The sequence below is a fragment of the Aplidium turbinatum genome, chromosome 12 (genome assembly GCF_918807975.1).
Source record: "Aplidium turbinatum chromosome 12, kaAplTurb1.1, whole genome shotgun sequence".
Taxonomy (NCBI): domain Eukaryota; kingdom Metazoa; phylum Chordata; class Ascidiacea; order Aplousobranchia; family Polyclinidae; genus Aplidium; species Aplidium turbinatum.
The window spans coordinates 14,683,837-14,710,439 of NC_137483.1; the positions used below are offsets into that span (position 1 = coordinate 14,683,837).

The 26,603-nt window shown below is 37.4% G+C and overlaps 1 protein-coding gene across 2 annotated transcripts; it reads right to left on the reverse strand.

Moving 5' to 3' along the window:
* Window positions 1–364: 364 nt before the first annotated feature.
* On the reverse strand, window positions 365–15,024 carry LOC145781068 (adhesion G-protein coupled receptor G7-like). 2 transcript variants are annotated; one of them, XM_082592803.1, is made up of 18 exons: window positions 14,935–15,024; window positions 14,404–14,523; window positions 13,828–14,050; window positions 12,587–12,720; window positions 11,551–11,673; window positions 10,767–10,856; window positions 10,095–10,216; window positions 8,127–8,273; window positions 7,531–7,728; window positions 6,145–6,378; window positions 5,080–5,202; window positions 4,548–4,685; window positions 3,794–3,903; window positions 3,053–3,263; window positions 2,386–2,530; window positions 2,027–2,190; window positions 1,368–1,532; window positions 365–954 (listed from the first exon to the last, which is right to left on the reverse strand). In XM_082592803.1, exons 2-18 carry the CDS (start codon window positions 14,498–14,500, stop codon window positions 766–768), a joined length of 2,613 nt encoding a protein of 870 aa, XP_082448929.1. In that variant the 5' UTR covers window positions 14,501–14,523; window positions 14,935–15,024; the 3' UTR covers window positions 365–765. The 2 variants fall into 2 exon arrangements, with proteins under 2 accessions (XP_082448929.1, XP_082448930.1); XM_082592804.1 differs by lacking the exons at window positions 6,145–6,378; window positions 7,531–7,728; window positions 8,127–8,273.
* Window positions 15,025–26,603: the final 11,579 nt, after the last annotated feature.

Genomic DNA, 26,603 nt, shown 5'->3' on the forward strand with positions numbered 1-26,603 from the left:
CCGCCATTCATAAATATGATTTTTAAGCGGTCTGCCAGTGCAGTGCGAAATTAGGTAGAAGTTATTTGGCCAAGGAGTCGTCAAATTGTTTTTACCCTGTTTGCTTATTATATTAGCCTACTTATTTTCAATACACAATCTATCCAAAGAAGCCCTAGTTGTTGCAAATCCTAATGCAGGCAGAGAAAACTAATCTTATGCTGGTTGAAATTAGCAATAGCAAATCATCGTTTTTCTAAAAGGAAAAATTAGAAAATAATCCTGGCTTTAAGAAAATCCTTCCCAGCAGCCTACGCCACTGCCTGTGCACAGTCTGGGAAACGCAACAGCGTCAAGATATTTTGATAGGTAGCCTAGCCTCAAATCTTGTAGGTATTTTTATTGCACTTACCGCAAAAATACAACGCTGTTATTTCGAACAATCTAAAAGCTGCAACGCAGGTGGTCTATAGCAAATTGGGACTAATTAGATAGCCTGAAACTCGTGTCAGTTGAACAAGCTATTTAGTCAGTCAGTCAGTTGAACAAGCTACATTAAGTTTACAGAAAAAAATATCAAGATTTAGAATATTATACGCTTTGATAACAAGAAAAAAGAATAAAAAAAATATACAGTTTGTTGGCTAAGGTGGGCCTATAATAATCTTAAAGTGTCCAAAAGCTCTATTCATGTAAATCAATCCTCTCCTCCACCGAACAAGCGCATCAGCAGCTTCACATTTGTAGAAGTGCTTAAGTGGATTACCAAAATTGCGGGATGGTAAGTTATTGTACTTCTGACATGACGAAGTGACTTCCACTGTTGTGCTTTCGTTCAGATGTCATGTGAGTTGACGACTTGGAAGATGGAGAGTGGTGATGGCTCTTTCGTGTAAAGAATCTTTTGATCGGACTCCACCAAACATTCCTCATATCTTCTCGTCTAATCGAGACGAGCAAAAATATTCCAAATCCCTAAAAAAGTTAAAGTGCGAGTTTGTAGGGTAGGCTACATGAGACAAAATACAGCGTTAATTTATTGTTAGGCTGCTTGTACTGCAATAATACTCTGTATCAGCGCCGTTGAGAAGATAATTTGGGCCCGCTACCAATCAGATCCTCCGGACCCAAATCAAGATACTTCTATGAAAAATGCACTACATCTAACGGATAAGAGGTGGTATCTTCGAGTTCTCGGCCCCTCAGAATGGTCACGGGCCCTGGTCTAAAAGCACCCCCCTCTGTCAACGCTACTGCTCTGCATTGATGACGTAATGGACTGTAAAGTGTGCACAAGTCGAGATATTACGTTGATGCCACACTATCTTGGTGTTAGATTAATTTAATCCAGCAAAACGGTGTTTTCTACCAAGCCATAATTAAGTCACCTGCAGAGTGTTGAACACCGCAAACAACCAGCTCATCACCGTGTAAAACGTCGGGTCCACTGAAATCAAAAGGATGTATCCAAAGACCCAGGCCAATCCAATGATGAACGTCATTGTGGCGGCTATCAGTAACGAGTCCTTGGTGACGCGTTTCAGTTGGTCTGACTGTAGAAAAAACGTAAAACTAAGTCATTTTTTGACAAAACATTTATTGGGTTGACCAGGGGCGAGTTTAACTGATAGGGGGCCCGGGGCACTTTTAGATCGGGGGGTTCCCGTGCAAAAAAATTTTTCGCGCCGAGCGCGCAAAAAGCTTTACAAGGTAACTTGGAAGTTACCCGCAATGTTGCTAATGCATTTACGCCAAGCTCAGTCGCCACCTTGTGACTAAAATTAACCTTGAAAGAAAAAGGAGGCATTTTGCAGAAACTTCAAACGCTGAAAGAAAATAATAATATTAACACAAAATCATATTTTTCCGCGTCGGGAGGACTTTCAAAAGGGGGGCCCGGGGCAACTTCACCCTCTGTCCCCCTTAAATCCGGGCCTGGGATTGACTGTAAAGGTGATTACAACTGATTACAACTGGTCATTTTTCATTGATTCAACGTCTTGCAGTGTTTTGTTAAAATTTATCTGAAATAGCCAATATCACTTACGGCGCTACTCTGTTGGTTTAATTCATAGGTAACAAGAACAAAGGTAACCAGGTTGTAAGTCAACAGCAACCCGGCAGGAAGGAGAAACCCAAAGTAGAGAGGATAACCTTTCAACCAGCACACGTTGTCTGCGTGATATGGGGACTCAGCAAGAGCGTCTGTCACTGTCAATATCAATAAATAAAACATAAATAAAATTAAAAGAACTTTAGGCATGGCGTAATTGAAGCCAATAAAATTTTTAAATGAAAACATATGAAAATTGCTGCCACGGTCAGCTCAAACAGAAATCAAGTAGGCTAGGCTAACAAAGTCAAGGTTTTAAAACAGTTTAGATGACACTGAGAATTGAAGCTTACCTGAGCCACAGAGGTTCGGGTTGCTGGCTTCTTCTGCAGAAGGACCAAGTGATGCACTAGCCGTGATAATTACAATAAGAGCAGGAAGAACGTAGCTGAAGATGTTGCATCGGACCAGAAATCCACTTTTGTGTTTAGCAAATACCTGAAGCAAAATTTAATAATTATTGTAAGTTAATAATAGCAAACGACATGGCGGTAGCAATCATCGGCGTATGAGCAGATCTTTCAAAGCTAGATTGGAGGGCAGGAAATCATTAGACACTCAACAGTCTCGTCGTCCAGGACCCTCAGACCATGTGTACCGTGTGGAGGCCGGTGGATTAGGCAGTGGTGGATGACATTGTCTGCGGTCTTTTCAGTGGCACCACACTCACATTCTGATGAAGGAGCCAGGCCCCACTTGTGCATGTCCGAACGAAAGCGGCCGACGCCAGTTCGCAGGCGGTTGAGCCTGACCCACGCAAGCCTTGCGAGGGACATCCCCGGTGGACGAGGATCGGCGCCTGGTTTGCTCAGGGTATCTTTTCTGTCTTGAAGATATGGTACTGACGGGAGGGACCACGAGAAGGTGTTTGTTCTTTCCGTCCGATTCCCCAAACGGTAGCAATGACAACAGTTAAGACAAAACGAGAACACATTAAAACAACAATGTTCTGTCACTCACCTTCACTAAAGAAAAATACATCTCGAAACTGTAAACAGTCATCCAACACCAAGTTGTGAGGAGAAAATAGTGTAACAAAGCAGTTACTACAATGCAACCAATTGCGTTTTCAACGGCATTTGATGCTCCGGAGATGAAAATGATGTAAACGATAAAAAGGTTGCAACAAATATTCAAAAGAATTTTGCTCGTACGATATTTTCGAAGATCTCTGTAAAAAAAGTTGTTACTATCATGATAATATAGGCTATCTTCGATTATAACGATAACCCTTGTTAAGTCTTCGATTTAATATTTCGATTCGTAGCATGACACATCAATCAGAGATCAAAGATATGACTCAGTTGTAATCTCCAGATATCCTGGCGCAATTAACAAAAAAGCTAAAGCTAAGCATAGCAGTATGAGATGGAGGCGCAGAAGGAGCGGTCGCACCCTCGCTACAAAAAAAAGATCATCGCAAATTTAGGCGAAAATATAAAGCAACTGGAATCAGCTATCGATGTAGGAAGCGATGGCTGCACTGTCTCTTGGGGTGTGCGCTTGAGCAATACACTTTAAGGACAGATCTCTACTGACGTCAAAGAAAAATTTTAAACAATTTCAAACTTTAGCCGTCGTCAGTTTTTAGGTGAACCACTGAAAACATAAAGTACGCAATACAGAAAAATATCTTTTTCGTTTCATAGTGGCCTAATGTAGCCAGCAACTCGTTGGCCTAATGTTATTGGTTGTTCTTACTTTTTCAGTGCCATCACAGCGATAGTTATGAACAAGCCAACGATGGACAATGCGCATCCCACCAAGCTTACTACTTGCAGTTCAAAGTTGGCTGGAACATTTTCGGATCTCTGAAAGCGTCACGAAATTTAAAAACCTTCTCTTGACCTAATCTGACATAAACAACGTTAGAAGATAGAACAGTATGTCAAATTTCAGTAGTTCTGCCAGGCGAGAAAACTTCCTGGAAGGAGCCCCTGACAACACATCTGGGGTAGAGGGCTATGGTTGACATTATATTAGCAAAATGTTAACTAATTTGTACACTTTTCTCGCTATAAATAACTTAGGTTTTACTCACGAGTTCTGTTGTTAGCTATCTTGGAGGTCGACAACCCGTGTGATGCCACCGCAGCACTGGCCCGCCAGGTATGTTATGTTAGCATGTGGCACAAAAGGTGAAACTATTGCTTCATAAATATTTGTAAAAAAATCCTTATGAAATTTATGCGTGGTGACGTTTGTTCTGTCAGTTTTTTTGTCAATTATCTCTACCACATTTCGATGACCTGTCCGAAGATAGGATAGCCTACTTTCTTTGAATCGGTCCCAAGCACTCTTTGGTTAGCCATCGGTTCTACGAAAGTCACAAACAGTTGAAAACGAACAACGCTTAGATTCTATATCTTGTTCTTTTTAGTTTGTCCACTCTACTACATAAAAATCAACAGCTAAGCAACAGTTAAACGTTAAGCCAACAAAACTGATGTCATACCACAATTAAGGCAAAGTTCGTGAGATGACTGCATTGGCACTCAGGGTGGTCTGAGGTATCGTTTAAGCAGCAGCCTTCGGATGACCAATCATTCAGAGAAAAGTTCCAGAAAACGCATTCAATAAATGTTTTATTGACCTGAAAAACCTTCTGTTGTAAGGTTAAACCACGGATGTCGAAATATTAAATATAAGCCGTTGTGATTATAATAACACCAGAAAATATTAAATAAAAAATATGGTCAAAAGCACATTTATTTTTTGCTATTTTTAAGCTGATTGATTGATTGTACGGCTCTTTAGTTTCGGCCCGAAAAAGCTTTTTCGAGAGCTTAATTTTGGCAGTTTTGCATAGCTGTAATAGAAGTCTGAGCCACTAACGCAGGCCAATCAGAGATTGACACAGTACAGTTTCTAAAATGCTCGTGAATAAGAGCTTCATAATCTACAGACTCACTTGTTTAGCATAGGCTAAATTTTTTGTAAATTACTTGATACATTTCACTGATGCAAGTTTATGAAAAAATTCTTACCAAAAGCTGCACTCCTTTCAGCGAAGATTTGCCGTATTTGGCATTCACGTTAAGATGGCTGATTGTCACTGGCTCGTCCAAATCATCTAAAGTCAAATTGTCGCCTAAATTGACCGACAAAACCTAGTAAAACATGTAAAAATTAGTAAATGGATTGATTTTATGAAATAGAATATCCATCTTCAAAAAAAAAAAACAGAAATCTGAAGACCTATTTGCAAGAGATTTGAATCTCTGACGCATTATCATGGACTTAAATTTACATCAGCCAGCAAAAGCCAAGGTTTGAACATAGATTCAACATTTGCAGATGTTTTAAAAGGACATGTTTTTTTCGTACTGTCATTTTTTTTACTGTACATGGCACGGTAGTCATGTTTTCCTACGTCACAAAAAGATTAAACTTTAACATTTTGTGACATACTTTGACATGCCACTGCAGCTCATTAGCTTTCAGTTTGTACTTGCATTTTCATATTCCTTTAATTTAAAAACATTTTTAAGATACGTTATGGTGTGTAGCAGAAGAAAACATTTTTTCTTGTCTAAAACGCTATTCATTATTACATAACTACAGAATTTTCATTATGTTCCAGGACTGGAGAGTGTTGCTCACATAGTTGTGTGGACCACATACTCCGAAATGTAGGCTAACCTTCGTTTCCTGATTGTCTGTTTCTGCGTGACCCATTTTTTTGCTCTTTTATATTACCCCAGCCAACAAAATCCCGTACCCTATCAACATTGATTCAACGTCTGCAGACGTGAAAATATCATAAAAACGACGAGCTTAGTGGAGATCGATTGAGCTATAAGGAATTTAAAAAATAATAATAACCATTGAACGTGATTAATAAACTGGCCCACAGACAAGCCAGTAGCAAGCCACAGACAAGGCTAGCAAGCATATTAAGTTAGGTACATTTGATAAAACAATGATACCTGACTGTTTCGGCAATAACAATTTAGTCGTTTGGTAAATTTTGAAACATAAAACCACAAGTCGACAGGATGTGGCACCAAAGTATAAGGATAAAACAACATTTCCTTTGGTATGCGACTTACGTTAGAAACTGTTGTTTCAGACTCAAACAATTCATCGGTTCTGTAATAAAGAAAAGCTGTTCTGAGCCCTGATGTTTCCGGGCTTACGCTTGCTTGTTGTTCTCTTGCTTTTTCCACAGCAGCAATTGGTACTTTTAGAGAAATTGGTTGAAACGACGAATTTCCGTCCCTTGACGATCGTATGGTAGGAGAGTATACCAGTGATTCGTTCACCGCGGCATTTATCTGATTTGTCTAAAATGATAATTTTATGTCAGACAATTTACTGCCGAATAATTTTCTACTTTCTCGCTAGCATGGCTTTTTTAGGATGACATCAAATCAGGCGGAGTTCGTCACGTAGGGAACTGCTAGGATTGTACTGAGAACTTGTTTCAACTGAAAAACACCGTGGCCATATAAGGGCAGCAGTTCACTTTTGCAAGTGGAAATTTGTGCTTTCATAACACGCTTCTTACATAATTGCACTGAAATATTGTGAAAATCAAAATAAACTTTACCAAGTTTAACTTTAAAATTGGGAACACATTTTGTGTACCTGTACATTGTAACCCATACCGATAAGCCACATAAGCTACAATTTCATCACAATTGCAACATTTTATGCATGAAAACTTCTGCCGTCTTTAGCAAACTCGAAACATGTAAAAGTTTTTAAAATGTAACACGAAAACACAAAAAAAAACTTTAAAAAATCGTGGTTGCAAAAATAGCTATTTAAATTTTGCTGTTTATGGACTTCCAAGAGTAATCCAGAAAACAGCACTCTGATAAATACGAAATTAAATGGATGAAATATCTCTCAAGTCAAACTTGTTAAAATTGAAACGAAACCGTAATGATATGGTAGTTAAATCGTAGCAATCGTGATCAATCGTAATAATACAATAATCTGTCAAAATCATAGTTTGTGGCCATAAGCTATTTTATGATCAATGTTGGCAGGCCACTAACTAGAAACAAAAACTATTTCGAAATTGATTTGAAATGACACAACATTTCGTTTCGACGAAATTTCATCTCATTTGACGAAACGTCATCTCAAACCTAAAAACTGCAGTAAAAATCAAGCCACTTGACCTTGCACAATCATATAAGAAAATCGATAGTTAGAGCAAGGAAAGGTGGTCGAATAAATGCATTGTAGGGCTGTAGGCTACGTCGCAAAATAATGAAAACAAAATTTTGTGTAGTTTCAGCGCAAAATGTTTTTTATTTTCGATTTTGTTTCGTTTCCTTTCGCCGAAAGAAAGCTTGTTTCCAAGAGTCGTAGCAGGAATAGCACTGATGCAATTTTTCAAACTCATTAATTAAGAAAAGGGAACTGCCAGCATTCGCTTTCCTGTACGTGCGTCTATAAACATGGTGGATAGGGCTATACTTCACCTGCAATGCAAAAGCACTTGACTGCCAGCGAAATAAAGTTTGATTTTCACTGAAGGCCGTTCGTAGAGCAAGTTTTGGTAGAGATTGCGCCAATATTAAACTGAGATTTCTTGTTTCACTTGTGTTTGCTTGCCAGTATCCCTGCACCAACTGGGTGGCCACTGTCATCAGGGTCCGGTAAGACGTGTCTGTGGTCAGCTAAAAGATTAAATAAAATGTAGATCTTTTTTATACGCAAGTTGGAGCAACGGCTTTTATGCTGACCTTATTTTGTCACAAACAAGTTTAGGCTATGTATCGATACAAAATATACCAGAATTACCTATATGGAGACGTGCATTGTTCCACTATAAGGTTAAGGTTACTATATGTGGTAGCTAAACAATTAAATGGCGAAGTTGATTTGATAAAATATCATTTAAACTACACTCCGCTAAATACAAAAATACAAAATTTTACTCTAAATACGAAATTTTACATTATAAACATAATGTAAAGTAAGTCATTTAAACTACAAGATAAAAGGTATAACAACCCATTTTTCATATTGCTTTTATTAAATCAAAACTGTGTTCATTAAGTCAAAACTCTCTAACCTTGAATTGCTGATTTGAGGCTTCTCTTAAAAATTCAACAACGCTTGTCACGCTTTCTGTGGACAACGCTGATGAGTTCGCAGTTAGCACTTGGAGATATGAAGCGTATACTTCCAATTGCTCAGGTGTGGTGCTGGAGTTAAGTGCCTAATAATTTAATTTTTTTTGTGAAGGATTTTGTTTGTGCGGCCTGATTTGTCACATTTTGCAGATTTTGATTATCGCTACTACTAGAGCAGTGGTTCTTAACCTTTTTTCTATCAAGCCCCCCTTCAATAATGGTCATGTGCTTCGCGCCCCTCTAGATTTTAAATAAGTATCATACTAGAAAAATTGCATTTTTGTCTGTTTATTGTACACATCAGTGAGATACTTGACACTGCTTCTTAGCGATTAGATTTTTAATGCGAGGTTTAACTCCAGAGAGTGAAAACGTAAGTCTTCTTCAACTCTCAGCCTGTTTCTGTACTTGGTCTCGATAGAAACGAGAGCAGAAAATGCAGCTTCACAAAGACACGTGGATCCAAACATTGTTAGAATGCGAAGAGCCCGAGTTGCGATAAGAGGGTAAACAGGAAGGTAATTGGCTCAGAACGTTTCAAGTTCCAGTTCTTTTTGAAGTCTTCTTTAGCTGTGGAGTTGAACTTCATCTCAAGAAACTCCTCTTGTCCTTCTTCGAAAATATCAACTACTTCGCATTGAAACGGGTTTCTGATGAACTTCCAGGTTTCACGCTTCTCATCCAGATCTGGAAAGTATTTGATGAACTCCGCTTTCAATTCATTAAGGTGGGATTTTATTTGTTTCTTCAACTCAGACTGAAAGTTACCATCTTTAAGAGCAGAATCCAAGTTACTGAAGCTCGCTGGATTTCTTTGTTCAATTCGACTCTTCCAGAGGTCGAGTTTGGCTATAAAAGTTCGAATGATGTCATGATGCTTAATGATGTTGATATTTTTCCCTTGAAGCTTAAGGTTGAGAGTATTCAATGCTTCGAAGATGAAGACATTAAAGTAATTAAAAAATTGAAATTGCTGTAGAGCTCGCGCCTCCCCTGAGAGATGCTTCACGCCCCTCTGGGGGGGGGGGACCTCCCCGGTTAAGAACCACTGTACTAGAGTGTTTGACTGACATTTTCTGAGATGTTTTTACTTTTTGCTGTCTCTTAATGATATAAAAGCTTTTTGCTGGCTTGGGGAAGCAGTATCAAATGAAAAAAAAAGAAAAAGTTGAAAAACGTGCAATCAGACTGTTATTGAAAAATTGACAGTCTGACTAAAATCTTTGAAATCAAATTGTCTTTGTTTTTTAACATCTGATGATGTTAAAACCTATTGTGTCGTCTGTGGAAAACAGAAAAGAAGGCAAAAAAATATAATTTTTAGAAAAATTCATTTAAACAGTCGCCCAAAGTTAGCAAAATCTGGAAATTTCTGCAAAATGTGACAAATCAGGCCCTATATCTTTAGGTAGCCATGGTTCAACCTATTCCACATTTTTGCCAGTAGTAAAAAAAGTATTTCAACCGACTCCGCATACGGTTGAATATCACTTGGAATATTTTGAATATATAATATTTCATCGAGATTAGCGAATGACATGGGCTGAAGTTCCACAGGCCCCAGCGTGTTGATCTCGAAACCGCTTCGAGTTGTCGTTTGTAGATTTGTCCTATATGCTCTATCAAAAACTGACAACTTCATTGTTTGCCCATTTCTCATGCAGGTAGATTTGATAAATCATATTGTTTCATTATGCCATAAACTTTAAAGTTTAGTGGCCTATCGTTTTCAAGCAGTGAGATCAAACGCAAGTCATAAGCTATGTTGCAGTTTCCTTGCTGAATACAAATCCTATCCAAACCAGCAAGAATTGAGTTTTTTGTATCGTTAACTTTTCACAACGTTGAAGCAATGTAAAAATGGCAACGTTTGCTGGCTGGGAATTGGTAGGAATTAATTAACATACTCCTGATATGACGGATTCAACGCTCGTTCCACACGCTATGCTCCTGAAGGTGGTAAACTCATAGTTGGCGCGTTCTTCAGATGTTGCCACTCCTTGGCACAAAACCGAAGCTTTCGAGAAACCTGTAATTTAGTTTCCACGTTTAATTGTATTTGTTTATTGCTTTCGTGTATCGATTACCAGTGGCGTTGACAAAGGGGGGTCCAGAGGGTACTTTTGGTACCAAGCCCTGGAAGATTTTAGGGGTTTGTAACTTTTCCAAGAGGTCTGGAAACTTAAGAAAGTCATAATGTATTCTTTAAATGAAGTGCATTTTTTTAGAAGTGTCTTCATTTGAGACCCAAGGATCTTTTTTTGTTACCAGGCCCAAGTTATCCTCTCACCGGCTCTGTCGATTGCACGAAAACAAGCTGTAGGCTATCAAGTTTGAAATATATACCATTAGCTATCGACTCTTTCAACTTTCAATGCGTATGACTTTAAGATTAATTCTGTATTGCACAGGAAGAGAAAAACAATGACGTTTTAGTCTTGATGTATTTCATCCATGCTTCTTTAAAGGTAACATTTTAGGTGGATTGTATAATTTTAAATTTAAAGCTTTCTGCCCCCAAGTCACGGAGCATAACGAAAAATCGTGGAAACATCTAGAGTTATTCCATAGTGTTTTACCTGAAGGGCATATTTCTTTGGAGGTAGCTATCATTCCGGCCCACGTTTCAGGAAAAGAAAGTCCACAAATCGTCTGAGCTTCGCAAAAACCTAGAAATATATCGTGCTATAATATATCTGGTTATATAAGCTTAACCCAGACAGCAAAATGGTTGAAACGCCCGGTCAATCTAGTCCAAAAACAAAGAAGTTGAAAGAACCAACATGTAGATAGGTTACTCAACTTATGTTTAGCAAGCGTTTCGAAAACTGAACTGTTTTCATCTTTATTTTTCATCGATTTTAAAATAGCAGTTTTTATAACTTATTAATAGCACTGGAGATGAAAACAATTTTGTTTTCGAAACGTTTGTTTAAGATGAGATTAGTGCCAACATTTTGGGTTTTTTGTTTGGTTATGTAAGGTTCGTAAAAAATGAAATGTATCGAAGACATAACCAGTAGACATAACCATAACTAATACGAAATGTAAAATTTTTCATCTTATTGCAAAATTCCGTTGACTAGGCTAATTATTTTTATAACTTCTAGTGAACACTTTCGCAAAAACTCATCACAGCATGCTCAACATAGTGAACATCAATTTGTTCGTGTTCTTAGTGCTATGCATATGTGTTTGGAAATTCCTAGAAAACTATAACCAGACAAATCCATCAGATTGAAAAGCATTTTCCATCATAAAACTGTGCACGCGCTGCACGCTTAGCAACCGATGATTTCACGAAAACAACTGAACAACGTCAGAAAGCATTGATGGCTGTGGTTAATTTCAAGCAGTACTCACCAAAACATTTTTGTAATGGATTTCCTTTATGATTATCAAAGCAGCGGCACTGAGGATTGTTAAGGACTGTGGTGCAATGTGCGTTGTCCTCACAAAAGAGATCTTCTGGGCAGTTTCTGGTAACTAAATTTTGAAGTTGCTATTACAAAAAAAACTTAGCAGTGCCAAAAAATTGTCTTTGAAAATTTCAGAAGACTGATTTTATTGTCATTGCTATCACGAAATTCACAACTAGACAAATTTTCTGTAAATTTTTAAGACTCAAAACACGACTAGGCCTAAGCATAGACATAATCTCACGAATAGAGTGTTATGTTACATGTGTGTGGCTGAGCTCAGAGACATTACTATTTCGACATATGTTTCAATCTGACTTTAGGTTTGAGTTTTCTTGACCCAATGAAATTTTAAGTTTAATATGAGTGCTAATTACACTGCTGGAAAGTGTAGTGCGTCAAGTGTTGGCTTTACATCAAAATATCGCTTTACACTTGTTTGAAATAGGCTACTGTATAACATGTGGTTTTATAACATGTTCCAGGAAAACGCAAGTCTCTTGCTCTTTGCTACATCAGATAGCGGCAACTAGCCTAATTAATTCTTTGTGCTGGGTTGCGAAATTTTTACCAAAGTTCTATGTCAATTGTGATTAATTGGAGAAACAATAATTTTGTTTATCTCAAATAAAATTCATAAGCAGGATCTTCATGTTAAAAAGGTTTTGCAGGCTGAATTTTATTTAAAATTAGCATTGTTCCAAAGATCTCATAACTTTTATTTACGGGTCTTTCGCCTCTGCAGGTTACTCACTCCTGTTGTAGGCCTACTATGTAATTGGACTACGGAAGTATAGGCTATATATAGCCTAAACATGCAGTCGTATTTCCTGTGCTCGACGTGTTTTCGAGTGCAGTAAGTTTAGTTTTCCGGTGTAGACTACATGTGCTTCAAAACAAATTTAGTTTCAAAACGTCCCTCGACTTCTGTTACAAGACAAAGGTGACTTTGAAATTGAGTCGCCGTTTCTACAACTCACCCAAAACAGGGCTTTCTAAGAACGCTTCCACTCGTCCTTTCAAAGCACTGCCGTTCTTCTTGTAATATTTAAGCAACATTTGAGGAGTGATATTGAATTCTTGGTTGTTTATGCTTGTGAGTTCCAACTTAACTCTATAAATGTTGCAAATGCATTAAAATTAGTGTAGCAACCCAGCATAGTAAAAGAAAGCAGGTTAAAATTATGAATTAAATGGTTAAAAATAAAGCTGTAGTTAAATTTTAAGTTTTATCAAGTGTCAAGTGGTAGGCTATGTAGCCTACATTTAAAGTCCCAGCTCAACGTTGGCTTATTATAACAGCTGTGCAGTGCACAGCTGGTAAATTATGTCGGATAGGGAAAACAGGCAAAATGTGTCAACGGGTTTCGATGTAAAGTACAGCAAATGCGAAAAGAGGACCTATTTTAAAATATTGCTTGCAAAAGAGGAGTTACTCATATACCTCAACTAGTCCCATGCATCGTTGTATTGCGATTGAGCATGAAAATTTAGCTCGTCCGTTGGGCTATACTCTATTTTTGTTTGAGTGTCACAATTTTCCGAAAATTTATGGATATTCTACATGCAAAACTCAGTGGAGGATATTTTGGTGAGTAGGCTACTCTATCAGATTAAAATGAAAAAAAGAAAATTCAAAAAACCTCCAAAATCTCACCAAAAACGTAATAAAAAGTAAAATTATAACCCGGTGTTTTCCCATGACCCAGTAGGCTACCTAACTCATGCATGTAAGGCTTGCAGCAGTAAAGCTGTCAGATTTGTTATAGCCTACTGTTGAGAATTTTCCCAATAAGGTGCCTATAAAATAAAATATTACATTTTTCAAACTTGGCCTAGTATGGCTACTTTTTAAATTTTCAAATTTTCTCAAACCGTTTGCTATCAAATTATTTGTTTTCATTGCACAATCTATGCAAAGTATCTCCTTGCTATTGGAAATTGGTATCGTAATTTAATGTAGACTGGATACTGAGTATGGTAATATGCTATGCTGGCTATTATTAGCCAACAGGCGTTTTTCTAAAAAAAAACGCTCAAAATGTTTTTAGAAATGCCTCCTCATGAAAATTATGTGTAACTTAGTAGGCTGCGCAACTGCTTGCATCTAATTATTCAGCTGTGGCTTATTCTCAATTTAAAAATAAAGCACAATATGACACTTAAGTTCAGTTGAAATGAATACATTCAGGTCTATGAGTTAAATGCATCTAAAAATTACCGTAGGACGTTTTCATTTTGAAAAAGATGCAAACATGACTGGCTCACATAAACCGTCACATTGTCCAGGAGGAGACTGGCAACGATGTTACTCCAGAAAGTTAGTAAATCATCATCAGGAGAGTAACCTGAGTTTTCGTCAAGAGACTCAGAGGAGGAGTCTGGGTCGGTTGCCCCTTCCGTCTTCAGTTGATGATCAAAAACAAACGTTCTTTTGTCTTTTTCTGCGAAGGTATTCGCGATTAATTATATATGTCAATTCATGTTTGTTTGTTCAAATTTTTATTGAAGATTGAATATCAACTGGAATCCATCGTTTTGTTTTTCAGAGTTTTTCTAGCAAATTTACAAGCTACAAAGATCCTTTGAGTTTTTTGGATTTTAAGCGGATTTGTTGAGCAGAAAAATAAAGTTTTATAGTTTGGTAGCCAATAGCCTAATTTTTTTTTTAAACATAAGCCAAACACATCTTTAACTTGAATTTATGGCGTATTAATTCATAGTTCCTCCAGCAGCATTTACATTAAATTGTACCTTCGTCAAAAAGACGCTAGGTCTAAAAAATGCAACTTTTTACCATTTGCAAATTTTAAAGCAGCAGGACAAGAAAATAGATTGCGATGGTGAAAAGGCCAAATGGTGTCTTCCAGCGCAGCTTCTTCGCATAACGGCATGTCATCATCTCTTGTGGCATCTCCTGTTCACAAAGTATAATTATAAATCTGAAGAGAATCAGTCTTGCAATTTGCAAATTAAGTAAGCTAGTCCCACAATTGTGCATTTGTAAAAAGGGCAACTTAGATTATATGGTGTTGGCCACAGTAATCTAACCTTAACAATTTGATGTTACACAATGACAGATTAATAGCGTATTAGACTAATATCTTATCAATAGCAATAGTAAGCTACTACTATTAGTCTATAACTCTACAGTGCAATAGCTTATTCACATTATAGGATATAATAGCCTACTTGAACACAGTACAGCATAGAAGCCATCACTTAAACCTACATTTGAAAGTTTTCAAGCATCACAGTCCACAGTTAAGATACAGGAATGGCTCTTTGAGATTCTCAACAAAAATAATAAAAAAATCACTTCAATTACCTCTTGATGGAGGAGACTTTTCAACATGGAACGAGTTTGTTGCGGAAAAGCAGAAAACAAAACAAATGTTTAAGAACAAGTGTAGTTTTATATGCGTCATGATTGCAATTGCATGAAAGCTGTAAATAGTAAATACACCATTACCATTGGAAACTCAGAAAATAAAAGAAGTCGACCATGTGTCCATTGCATTCTTTCGTTTAACTTTAGAGTAATGACCCCGATCGAAAGAAAATGGAAAACACCATACTCGTGTTTCACCCTCGTTTAGGTTCTGGAATCGAACTTCCAACTTGATCAGTTATATTTTATTTTTTAGCAACATAACCCTTATCTGGTTCTGACTGCAGCGTGAAGCCTTAAATAGAGACTTATGTTTTAATATCGTCAAATAGGCAACTTGTTCTTAAATGCCCTTTTTATATGAGTAGGTTAGTGAATTTTCAACAAATGTGCCTTAAAATCGCCTCAATCAAGTTTCATTTTCAATACATACACTTACATACGCCTAATCAGTAGCGTTGACAAGGGGGTCCAGGGGTTACTTTTGGACCAGGAATGATATACGGGTCCGTAAGCTTTCCATTGAGCCTGGAAACTTGGAAAAGCTACCGCGTACTATTAGGAGATATTGATTCAGAAAATTGTTTTAGTGTATTTTTCTCAGAAGTGTCTTGATTTGAGAGTCATGAAACTCAATGATACCGGACCCAAATTATCCTCTCAACGGCCGTGCGCCTTGTGTTGTTTCTGCATAATTTCTCAATTGTGTTTACGATCTTGGCTTCCTTTCAAAACAAAGTCATAGCCTAACTATGTTTGTTCAAAATTAAAACTTGTAATTTGTAATATCAAGACTTCACACAGGCTAAAGCTGATGCAAGATCAAAAATTGTTTGAAGCTGGGAACAAATAAATTAACATTTGTTCTAATATTTCAATTCGCAGTCATTCGATTGCTCCTTTCAAAACGAATAAATTGTACTTTTCGCTACAGCCTAATTTCTTCTCTGTCTTAATAGTTAACTTAACAAAAGCGAGCTAATGAATTTTTTATCTTCTTCACTCCTGATAATAACAACAAAGCAGGCTTATCAAGTAGCCTAATCGTGCTAGCTAACCAGTTTTATCTCGTATGTTTTCCCTTCCATGACACAATCCCATGAAGTATGAGCTAACAATCGTCAGCGCGCGCGTGATAATTTGGATTATTTTGGTACAACCGTCAGCAGCTACAGAGAAAGCATATGTAACAATAATTGATTAGGCTAGCAAACCTCTGGCCACTGCTTCATGCAATATCAAGTAGGTAATTCCCATATTTCGCAGACATTTTGAAATTATTACTTTATTGTTTGTCTAAATAAGGCATTCATGTCCGTTCCATAATTGCATGTTTGACTGATCTGCACTTGCATGACTGGTAAGCAATTTTCTGCCAATTTTTAAAGACAAGCACTCAAACTTCATGGTTATTAGCTGGAAGCGTTTCGTTCTTCAAATCATTTGCTTAAGTTCTTACGTTAACTACTTTGTCAACGTGATGAACTGCACGAGCAATATGGTGTGCTGCAGGCCCGGATTTAGGGGGGGGCAGAGGGGGCAGTTGCCCCGGGCCCCCCGACTTTTGAAGGGCCCCCCTATGTGGAAAAAAATGTGATTTTGTGTTATTTTTTTCCTTTTGACCTTTAAAGTTTCTGCAAAAATGCTGTGCAATACTGGACTGATGCTACTGTAGACGTAGAGATAGTTTTTCGCGCCGAAGGCGCAAAAAATTTTTTTGCACGGGGGCCCCCCAATCTTAAAGTGCCCCGGGCCCCCCATCAGCTAAATCCGGCCCTGGTGTGCTGTTGCTTAGCGACTTTTCCGCTTAGCTTTGCTAAAGCAATCCCTTGCTTACTCAACTCTTTTGTTTTCAATAAATGCTTATTTTCCGAAATTTTTGAACAAGTTCTCAAAACAGTCACTTGCGTAATGGACTCACAAATGCAATAAATATTCGGGAAACCAGAAACTCAACGAACTTAAGTTGATATTTTTGTCAACAACACAAGACCCCCAAATTTCAGCGTTTTACAAAACTCTGGGCGAAAATTTTGGCTCCACTTAACGATTTTTTAAAGGTTAAAGGTTATAGGCTATTAGATTTCCTTATGCCTTCTTTTTGCCAAATTCTGTACCTTATTGAAAGAGAATGACCACACATTTGGAATATTAACCAAAATAACTGTTGCACAAAGGTAACATTGTGGAATCTCAAAGCCAAAAGATGTTTATCGTATGTAGCTAAATAAAGCAGAATTTTAAACCAAGTTTTTTTAAACTCTCCTTTAACAAAATATCAATAAGCTGCACTGAAGATTCTTTACTAATACAAGGATTAAATGCTTGTAAAGAAAGCTGCACATTGTAACATGTGTGAGTCATTGAATAGATTCGTGTTTTATATTTGCACGCCTAAATTTCATAACATTCCCTTGTTTTGAAGGTTTTGACGTCAAGAAGTATTGCCTAACTTCCGTAAATGATGCGTCGACGTCATGGTTCAATATTAATAGAAGAGTCCATGTTTTTGCTAGTATGTTTATTGTGACGGTGAGTAATAGGTTTTTCAAAGTTTGATTGATTGATTGAATCTTTATCCTCGAACTGGGAAAGCTTCTTGAAGAGCTTAATGCTGGCAGTTTCGCATGCTTGTAGAAGCTTTGATTCACTGACGCAGGCCGGGTTACCGAGATTGACTGAGGCTGAACTTGCCTACTTTCCTCAGCGTGAAATTGAATTCCTTTAAAGTTTCGATTTTAAACAAATTATATATCTATATGAAAAAACTATATTCAATATGAAATTCAACAAAAATCATTGGACTACACTTGCAGCAAAATTGCCATCATTGCTCAATTTGCAGTAAAGTTGTATGTTTGCTGATGGATGATGATTTCTTGTCTGTTTGTTGTGTGGAATCCTGGAAGAGCCGCTTTCGGTCGGTGATAAGGTCTCCTCCCTTGACAAGTCTGCATCACTGCGTCTGCGTTGATTCCAGTCATGTTGTGAATCGAAAAATTGTAATAGCAGGTAATTTTAGTACAGCCGACAGTAGATGGAGGAAAAATCGTAAACACACAATGTAGGCAATGGAAATAACTCAACAAAGCATTCAATCCATTTCGCACCTTTGGCAATGCAGAGTTACGGATTACAGCATCAAATAATAAAGATTTTGCTAGGTCTAATTTGATGCAAAACATGTAGCCTATAAACGGTTTTGAGTCATGGTGTATAGAGTATAGTCATTCGGTTTTGAGCCATGGTGAAGCGTAAACAATTCTTACAAATTTCAGTGTGCTAAAACCACGTTTTTAACTTGCAACCGTTGGAGGTAGGCTGCTGGTTTGCGTAGCAAATTTTCAAACAACAAAAGTATTTGAAAACGTGTTTCGAAAGTTGCAATCAATGATCTCTTTAAGTAGATATCATGGGGTGATGCGTTCCGGTTTGCAGCTAAGTTTGCTGGATAGCTTTCTTTCAAAATTAGCTTACCAACTCATCCAAAATGTCATTGTTGTACAACTTGTCTATGTTTGTTCCACATGCCCACAGCTACTCATCAGACATAGCCTACAATGATATTCCCATAGGACTTCAAACTTATCGATAATATCATTGGATTCGTTGATACATTTGATAAACTACCAACAGCTAGCGAATCCTTTGCAATATATAGGGTAGCCTACCGTAGAATAAATTTTGTTTGTATGATTGAGCTGGTGAAACGGAGTTGTTGGAGCGTTCTGTCCCCAGAAAAATAAAATCTTTTTTTTTTATTCATAGTTCTTATAACAACATGAGCTTGCGAGTATAGCCTACTCTTTCCAGCTTTCTGTAACTTTGATTACATCTTCCTTTAACTTCATTAAATTCATCAGCTTTTTGTCCATCCGTCAACGTCGTGTGAGCCTCTGGGGCCGAAAAATATTCAACAGTTCTTTATCGCTGCATAAATACGTTAGTAGAGTGGATGTCGCTTAAGACTGTAATCTACATAATGCAGAGAAGCACAGGTTTGAAACTGCTCAAGTAGGCTGCTTGGAAATGCTGGGATAGCTTTCTTTAGAATTTCTTATCTGGCTTGACTGCAATTGGAAATGACATAAGCCTATAGTCAATCCATTAGGCTGCTTAAAAATGATATAATATCTGTACGACACTGCACCATGAACTTCAACTCTAGTACATTTAAGCAAGGACATCCATAAGCAGAAAATAGGCAGGAAGGGTTTACTTCCTTCAATCTTGCTTGGACGCTTTTCCAGATACGTTGGATTCATTATTATCAATCATATCCTCGGCCAACGCAGTTTTTCATGTCAAAATACAGTTGGTCAAGCAAAAATAGTGCACGCTTAGCCAAAGCAGTAGGTTTTCAAGTTAGAACAACATAAAACGTTCAGTGATACAGAAATCAGCAGGCTTGACAGCATCAGACTGTAGGCTTTCAGGTTGAAGCAGTTGAACATAGCCTGACTTAATACGAGAATGGTTTGTTCTTGATGAGAGACATCTAAAGTAGCATCTATAGTGATCGAAACATATTTGTAACTGTACGCATTTCATTCAAAAATTTGTTTATTTTTAAGTTGATAAATTTTTATTTTAGTAGTAAAAATGACCCCCCCTCAAAAGCTATAAAACGAAAAACTACTCCTTTTTCCTTTACAATGTTATGCTAGAGGGGAAAGTTGCCCGACTTCCCCCCCTCCTCTCGGAGCCCCTGGTTGTATCCACCGACAGCAAAACTTTTAAGCGTTACTTAAGCTGACCATCTCATTGGATGATCGAGAATCACATAGCGTAAGTACATCAGTCGATCAGTAATCGGCCATTCTAATCAGTGGATTAAAGTTGGTGTATAAGGAAAAAATGTTTTCCTCCTCAGATTAAGCTGCCTAAGCAGATTTGCTTAATCGGTGAATGATACACTGTTGGTGCATTTAACCTAATTGTCAAATAATAAGTAGGCCTAGGCTATTATTAATAATACAAAAGGTGCTCAATGGCAAGCAAAAAAGCCAATCAGATCAAATTACATCAAATAAAGTTATTACTTTCTAAATAGAATTTAAAACCTCTACAGCCTGTTTCACCTTAAAAGAGGGATCATAAGAAGGTCCTGAAAAATATACTGCCCAACTAGCACTGAGCTAGTTGATGCTGCAGTTTGGTTATTATTGATCTAGAAAAGATTAACTTCGATTATTCGTTGAAAAATATTGTAATACCAAGTAAAGAGCGATACTTTAAAATGATGTTAGGTAAGGTTGAAAATGTAATTAAACGTTTACGGCGGAAGACCTATACCTTAACCAGGATGATTCTTAGTCTGAGCATTTCAATAACCTTGGCTTTATGACTGAACGGTGGCATCCGATGGAGGTAGTTCTTTGTAATACTGAGTTTTTTTACAGGTTAAATTAAGGTTATAATACAGGTTGGTAATACAGCTGTTAATCCACATTGTGAAGTAAAATTTTAATGTTTAAAATCTTTTCAGGTATTACCGATTTATTGTTTTTGCATATTTTTCAGGACCTACTGATGATCTCCCATTTAGGGTGAAACAGGCTGTAGAGAGTAGAGGTTTTAGAAAGTAATAACTATATATGATGTAACCTAACTGTTATATTTTATTAAAAAGAAATACTGCTCACTTCATATCACATAAAGAAACACTCGCATCTTTGGTGCCTGGGTACTAAACTGCTGGGCTGGGAGTAAAATGCTTGATAAAATAATCCCATTCTCATTAAGTAATATATGACGCGTCGTTTTGTGGAACCTATTTAAAAAGCTTTTGAGAAATCAAGGCATAGCTGCTATCAAAGAGAATGATCATCATACAAAATATTTCTATCGGGAGATGGCAGCAGTGTTCATTAAATAAGTTAACGCTGAAGCAAGGCAAGTGAGCCATAGAATTTTTTAGATTATTTTGCGCTTGCAATTAGAGCTGTTGAGTCAGGCGAAAAATATACGACTCCGACTCCTCGGTTTATAACTGGCTGATTCCGACTCTGGACACGCCAAAATCTCTCCGACTTCGCGACTCAGCCCTGCGTACAATAGTACTTTTTAACGAAACGTGAAGTGTTGAAACATGAAGTAATCAGTGGGCTGTAAATTAATTATCGATATATTTAAAACCATGCTCGCACTGTTTCGAAATAAATTTGATGAATGATGATTTAATTCGATTTCCGATTTCACACCGTTTACAATTGCATTGAAAGCTATTGATTGGATACGAATGGACATTTATCTGGCTCAGGAGCTACTTTGACTTGAGAAAGCTGCATTCGAAAGTGCTGATGCAACAAACCGGTGTGTATAGAACAGAGTCTCCCAAATGTGCCGCGGCACACCGTCGTGGGAAAGTCGCAAGTGTGCCGCAAAAGTCTGGTGCTTTGAATGGTGCAGCCGTAGCGCAAAACTGCAAAGTGTCAAATTTGTTGAGAAGGAAGTTTTTGCTTTCGTGCTGCAGTAGACAGACACTTTTGCATTAATCGCTTGACCATCAGACAAATTCCAACTGATGCCAGGCCCTGAATCAAGACTGTTTCTGCATCAGCCGCATCTTTCGCCTTGCAATAAAAGCAAATATTTCACTGGTATAGCCTACATTGATTAAAATGAAAATAACTTCTTATGGTAAATTAATGCGCCGCGGTAAATGTCGAAATTCTTTGGTGTGCAGTAGTTCAAAAAAGTTTGATAGAAAAGCACTGGGATAGGGATGTACAAAGTGATTACGTTGGAAATGAAATAAGTCTCTGTTCAGGTAAACCTAAGCACCGATATTAAGAAGATGAATTGAAAAAAATGTCAGATTTAAATACTTCCGTTGGCCACTGAAAACGCTGCGGTTGGCTACATGTGGCAAGTTCTGAATGAACCCCAGTGTATGCGCAAATTTTTCAACATTGAGCTTTTAATAAATGTGTTGAAAAAAATCGAGAAAGTATTTTGGAATCATGTTATCTTGGATTGTTCATTCAATTAATTCTATAAACAATTCTTTCAAATGAGGAATTTTTCTATTTATGATGACGTAATGACGATATACATTTTAAACAAGTTCGAATTGTGCGATGAAATTCACAGCGATTGGCGCTCAATATACGGAATGAAGTCATCAGAATCAACACCATTACGAGTGAAATTGTATAATAACATTAAGACGTGTCTGCCATCTGTCCCACTGCGCATAAATTATTTAAAAGTTTAGAAGGGACCGAAGCCTTAAGCCTTTTTCATGAGTCTCGCTATTGATTGTTCTTGTAATTCTTGGGCGAGGCTTGGCAGTGTGCATTTCAAACTATGCTGGTACGTTGGGAATATTTTTCGAAGGACTTTCTCAGCAGGCTACTATAGTTAATAAATTATTTGAACACTTCATGTCAGGATCAATACCTCAATCGATATACGAAAAAGGAAGTCTTCATTTCTTTCTTTGAAGGCAGTGATTTTTATTTGGTAGTTGTTTTGATGAGAAGCATAGGTGGCCTTTTGTTTTACCAAAATTTGCTAGTCAGTAGAAAAGAAAAAAAACAGTGAATTTATATCAGCTTTTGTAACTTTCGTGACAGAATTTGCTTGATATAATAGCCCCCTATATATGCTTTACGTCGGCGAAAGACTTTGCACTGAAAAGTGTGTGATCTGAAAGGCTTGCAAGGAGGTAGTCCACAATAAAGTAATCGTTATTGGAGACTCAGCCTACAGGTTAGGGTAGGGCATGCTTTCCTATTCCTAGCTTGCAAAATTAGTAATTACTCATTTTTTCAATGAATTCCAACGCTAACGTTGGCAATGTTAAATCAATGCAAAATGACAAATTTTGCTGGCTGGTTATGTCTAACTTTCTGTTGTTTAATTTCCCTTTTTGCATGCTAAACATTTTTCCATAAAAACAAGAAGAAAAAAGATTTGAATAGCGAAAAACAACCGAGGTGTTTCATTTACATTGATATCACGTTTACTTACGTCGTTGAACCCAATCAGCAAAAGGTGCTTTTTTCATATCCCTGGACGCAAAGGCTAATGGTAACTTTTGCTGGCTGAAAAATGGCGTCAGAATGTTTATCAGAGATATTAGAAAAATGCTGGAACAAGGGTTTATTACGCAAAGCAGAATTTCAGCATTGGTAATCTCATCCACAATCAAGCCGAATAAGAAATCATGACTGTTGCTAAAAAGTAGTGCGCAAATGCAATTTTCTGAGTCAGTTACATCGTCTTAAAGGAGTGACACTTTGTTGTGAGTTTCGAAAGGGATGGGTGCAGCTTCTGTTTACAAATGGAAACAAAATATTATGTACTGTAACGCACACACAAAATGAAATAAGAAAAAAAATCGATCCAGGAACAAGGGTTTTGTCCTCCGTTTTAACAAAAAGTTTCAGTGGTTTAACGAAGTAGAGCATGGGCGCCGATCGCTCTCTAAGATTGGTGGGGACATTTACTACAAAAGAAAGGGCAGACGAGCGAAGCGAGCTGAAAGATTGGGGTCTGTTCAACAAACAAACAAATAGGCCTACAGTAGATAGGCTACAAGTCTAATGCGATGTATTTTAATTGTCAGTGTCAGCATTGGACAGCAGAAGTCCAAACACTGCAACTCGGCAACGAGTCTCCGGCGAATTAAAAACGAAGTCCTTGGTCGATCTTTGGCTTGTAATGAAGGTTGATCAAGTTCAAAACTTTATTGTGCACATAGCAGACCATTGCATGATTTGGCCGTTTCTGTGTCATGGTAGATCGTAACAAAGTTTTGATACGTCGCAAAGTTGAAAATGAGCGTTCAGCTGAACACGAGCGGGCTGGTGATATGAGCAAAAGTTCCATTTGCGGAAACATTTGCCGAACAGCGGATGGTATCTTCTTGAATATCATTCGAAAATCTTGTGCAAGGGACTCTGTGTCAAAGAACTGAAGATAATCGTCTACCAAATGTGATTGTAGCTTTTCACTAAAGAGTGATTCTTGTAGAATTTTGTAGTGCTCAAGATCGGTCGACTTGAAATAGTCAGTAAGATTTTGCTGCGAGCTGTCAATGACTGCAAAATACTCTGACCGATCGATCTTGAAGTTTAGGAGGTTGACCATGGCCATGTCCATACTGAAGACGATTTGGAACGTGACAAGTCTTTTAAAAATTGGGTAGGGTAAGAGTTTTTTCAATTGAAAAAAAGCTGCCTGCCAGCCTTCCAACTGCTGATTTTCCTATATACAATTTTTTGCCAAACCGTTAAAGACATTTCAGCAGCTCTTAATCTCAATGTAATAATAACTGAAAAAATAGCTTTTTTCTCATACAAAAGTAACACAAGCTACACTTACTGCACTACATGCTTGTATGACTCTTTCAAAGTAATTTAAAACTCTGCACTGTGTGGCCCTGGCGTAACCAAATTAAATACAATTTGCGAGTTACACCAGGGTTTCTCTGCCTAATAAAACATTTCTATTACGGTTGGGGCTTCCTCGCATAAAACAAAAATGTTGTCCCCTCCTTTCAATATATTTTAAACGTTTGACTGGTAAAATTGTGACATTCGGGTAATATTTTCCCTTTTACGTTACAAAAATAATGTAAAAAGATGATGGGGACATGTAAAAAGATGGTGGGACATGTAAAAAGATGGTGGGGACATGTCCCCACTGTCCTATAGGGATCGGCGCCCGTGAAGTAGAGTACAGCATTTAATATGTTTTGGATAGCAGTAGCACTGTCAAAGCAAACAACAATGTTGTTATAGATTGTAGAGTATTAAACTGAACAAATACTAAATCCATGGCTTAATGCCCTACCCCTGCTTACGCAACTGCACACAGCTGACACTGCAGAACAGAATAGGTTTACGACAATATATATTTTTATTTAGAGTATTTTGATGCCGGCGACTTTCCTAGATGTGCTGCAAAAGTTTTGGTACGCCGCAAGCTACGAAAGTTTGAAAACCACCGAGGCTCAGGTTTAGGTCTTTTGCGACAAAACGGTTTAAATTTCCCTGGTAAATGTATTTCACGGTTCAGGTTTATAGTAACTTATTGCTCAATGTATGAAGTGAACTAGCTTACACATTCAAAGTGATTTTAAAGCATCTCAAGTTGAATGTTCGTAGTTATTGTATTTTTATGTGATTTTGTCAAAGCTCAATGAGAATTAAGAGTGCCACTGATATCAAGATAAGCTCATTAGATCATTCTTTACTTATGGCCACTTTGACCCAAAAGTATGTTAATTAGCAAAGATAATCACTTTCGTTTTTTAGTAAACTCAACCTTTTTGCTGTCTTGGCGTAGCCTAAATATTTATGTTTATTTTTTGTCTCTGTTGTAATGTCGATCAATTTTTCTCTGAGTTCAATTTTGCAAACTATTTTTAGGTGCGAGTTTTTAAGTTTAAGTTTTCAACTTTAAGTTCTAGACGAGTCAATATAAGGTTAAACCCCAAAAAATTGATACAAAAGGTTTTTCAACGGATTCTGTTACCTATGGGCCTACTAAATAACATACTAAAAGTCTACCAAAATCGGACCCCCAGAAAGGGGTAATTTTCAAGATGGCGTCCAAGATGGCCGCCGGGATGTTGTATTGCCTATATCTCAATTGCTATTCATACTAGAAAGGCGGTTTAGGTGTCTATCCCTAGGTTTTCGGGGTCAATGAATCGAATTAAATAGGTTAAATTACAATAGGCTGATTATCTGCTGAGATACGTATGATTTGTATATAATATACGACCTGGGGGAGCCCGGGGACATTTCGGACGCAGCGATAGGCCAACATCAGACGGAGCAGAGCACGATATTAGCAAATTCACTTGAGGCTTGAGATAAACCGCAAACAAAATCATCTTGACTTCCATTATGTAACACGAGCTTGAGAAAAGCGGTTTTCCAACATTTCAGTTTCTATACTTTTGGCAGCTTGATAAGCCGAATAGTGGTAAAATTTTCAGAGACAACTCCTCATAAAACCACAGAAGTGCATTAAAAAAACAAGCTCTGGCAGCTCTGAGTGACTTTGCCTGAATAAATCTTTTTGACTTTAACAACGATAAGTTCGCTTGCATTGTGATGCGACTATGCACGCATTCATGTGATTATGATGTCACAAACACAAGAACAATAACAACTTGAATACCACCATCTACCAAATACGCAAAATTATTTAGAAGTATGCCGCATGTTTCCTTGAAAATGACCCCTTTCTGGGGGTCCGATTTTGGTAGACTTTTAGTATGTTATTTAGTATGCCCATTGGTAACAGAATCCGTTGAAAAACCTTTTGTATCAATTTTTTTTGGGGTTAGGTGCCGTTTTTCCGTATATTGACTCGTCTATTCATCAATTTTTCAAGTCCGAATAATAATAATTATAAACAGACGATTATTTCTGAGCTCGAAGATGCTTGAACTTTCATTTTGTATGTTTCGTTTAATCTATAATATGTTTTGAGTTGAGCACAAAGCAAACTTAGTTTATTTAAATTTATACTTTAAAAAAAATACTTGAAGTTTTCTTTAAACATCTTTGTTTCCAACAGTCCGTTTTGAACCTACCCCTGACCTCATATTTAAGAAATCTTCAAAACATGTTAAAAAAATC

What these genes read in the sequence shown, in the direction of transcription:
- LOC145781068 (XM_082592803.1), bottom strand. Translation starts at nt 14,500, where the DNA reads ATGCCGTTATGCGAAGAAGCTGCGCTGGAAGACACCATTTGGCCTTTT. An exon ending in TGAAAGGAGTGCAGCTTTTG is followed by an intron (nt 4,686 to 5,079) that starts GTAAGAATTTTT and finishes AAGGTTTTTCAG; the next exon opens with GTCAATAAAACATTTATTGA. An exon ending in CGAACTTTGCCTTAATTGTG is followed by an intron (nt 3,904 to 4,547) that starts GTATGACATCAG and finishes TGACGCTTTCAG; the next exon opens with AGATCCGAAAATGTTCCAGC.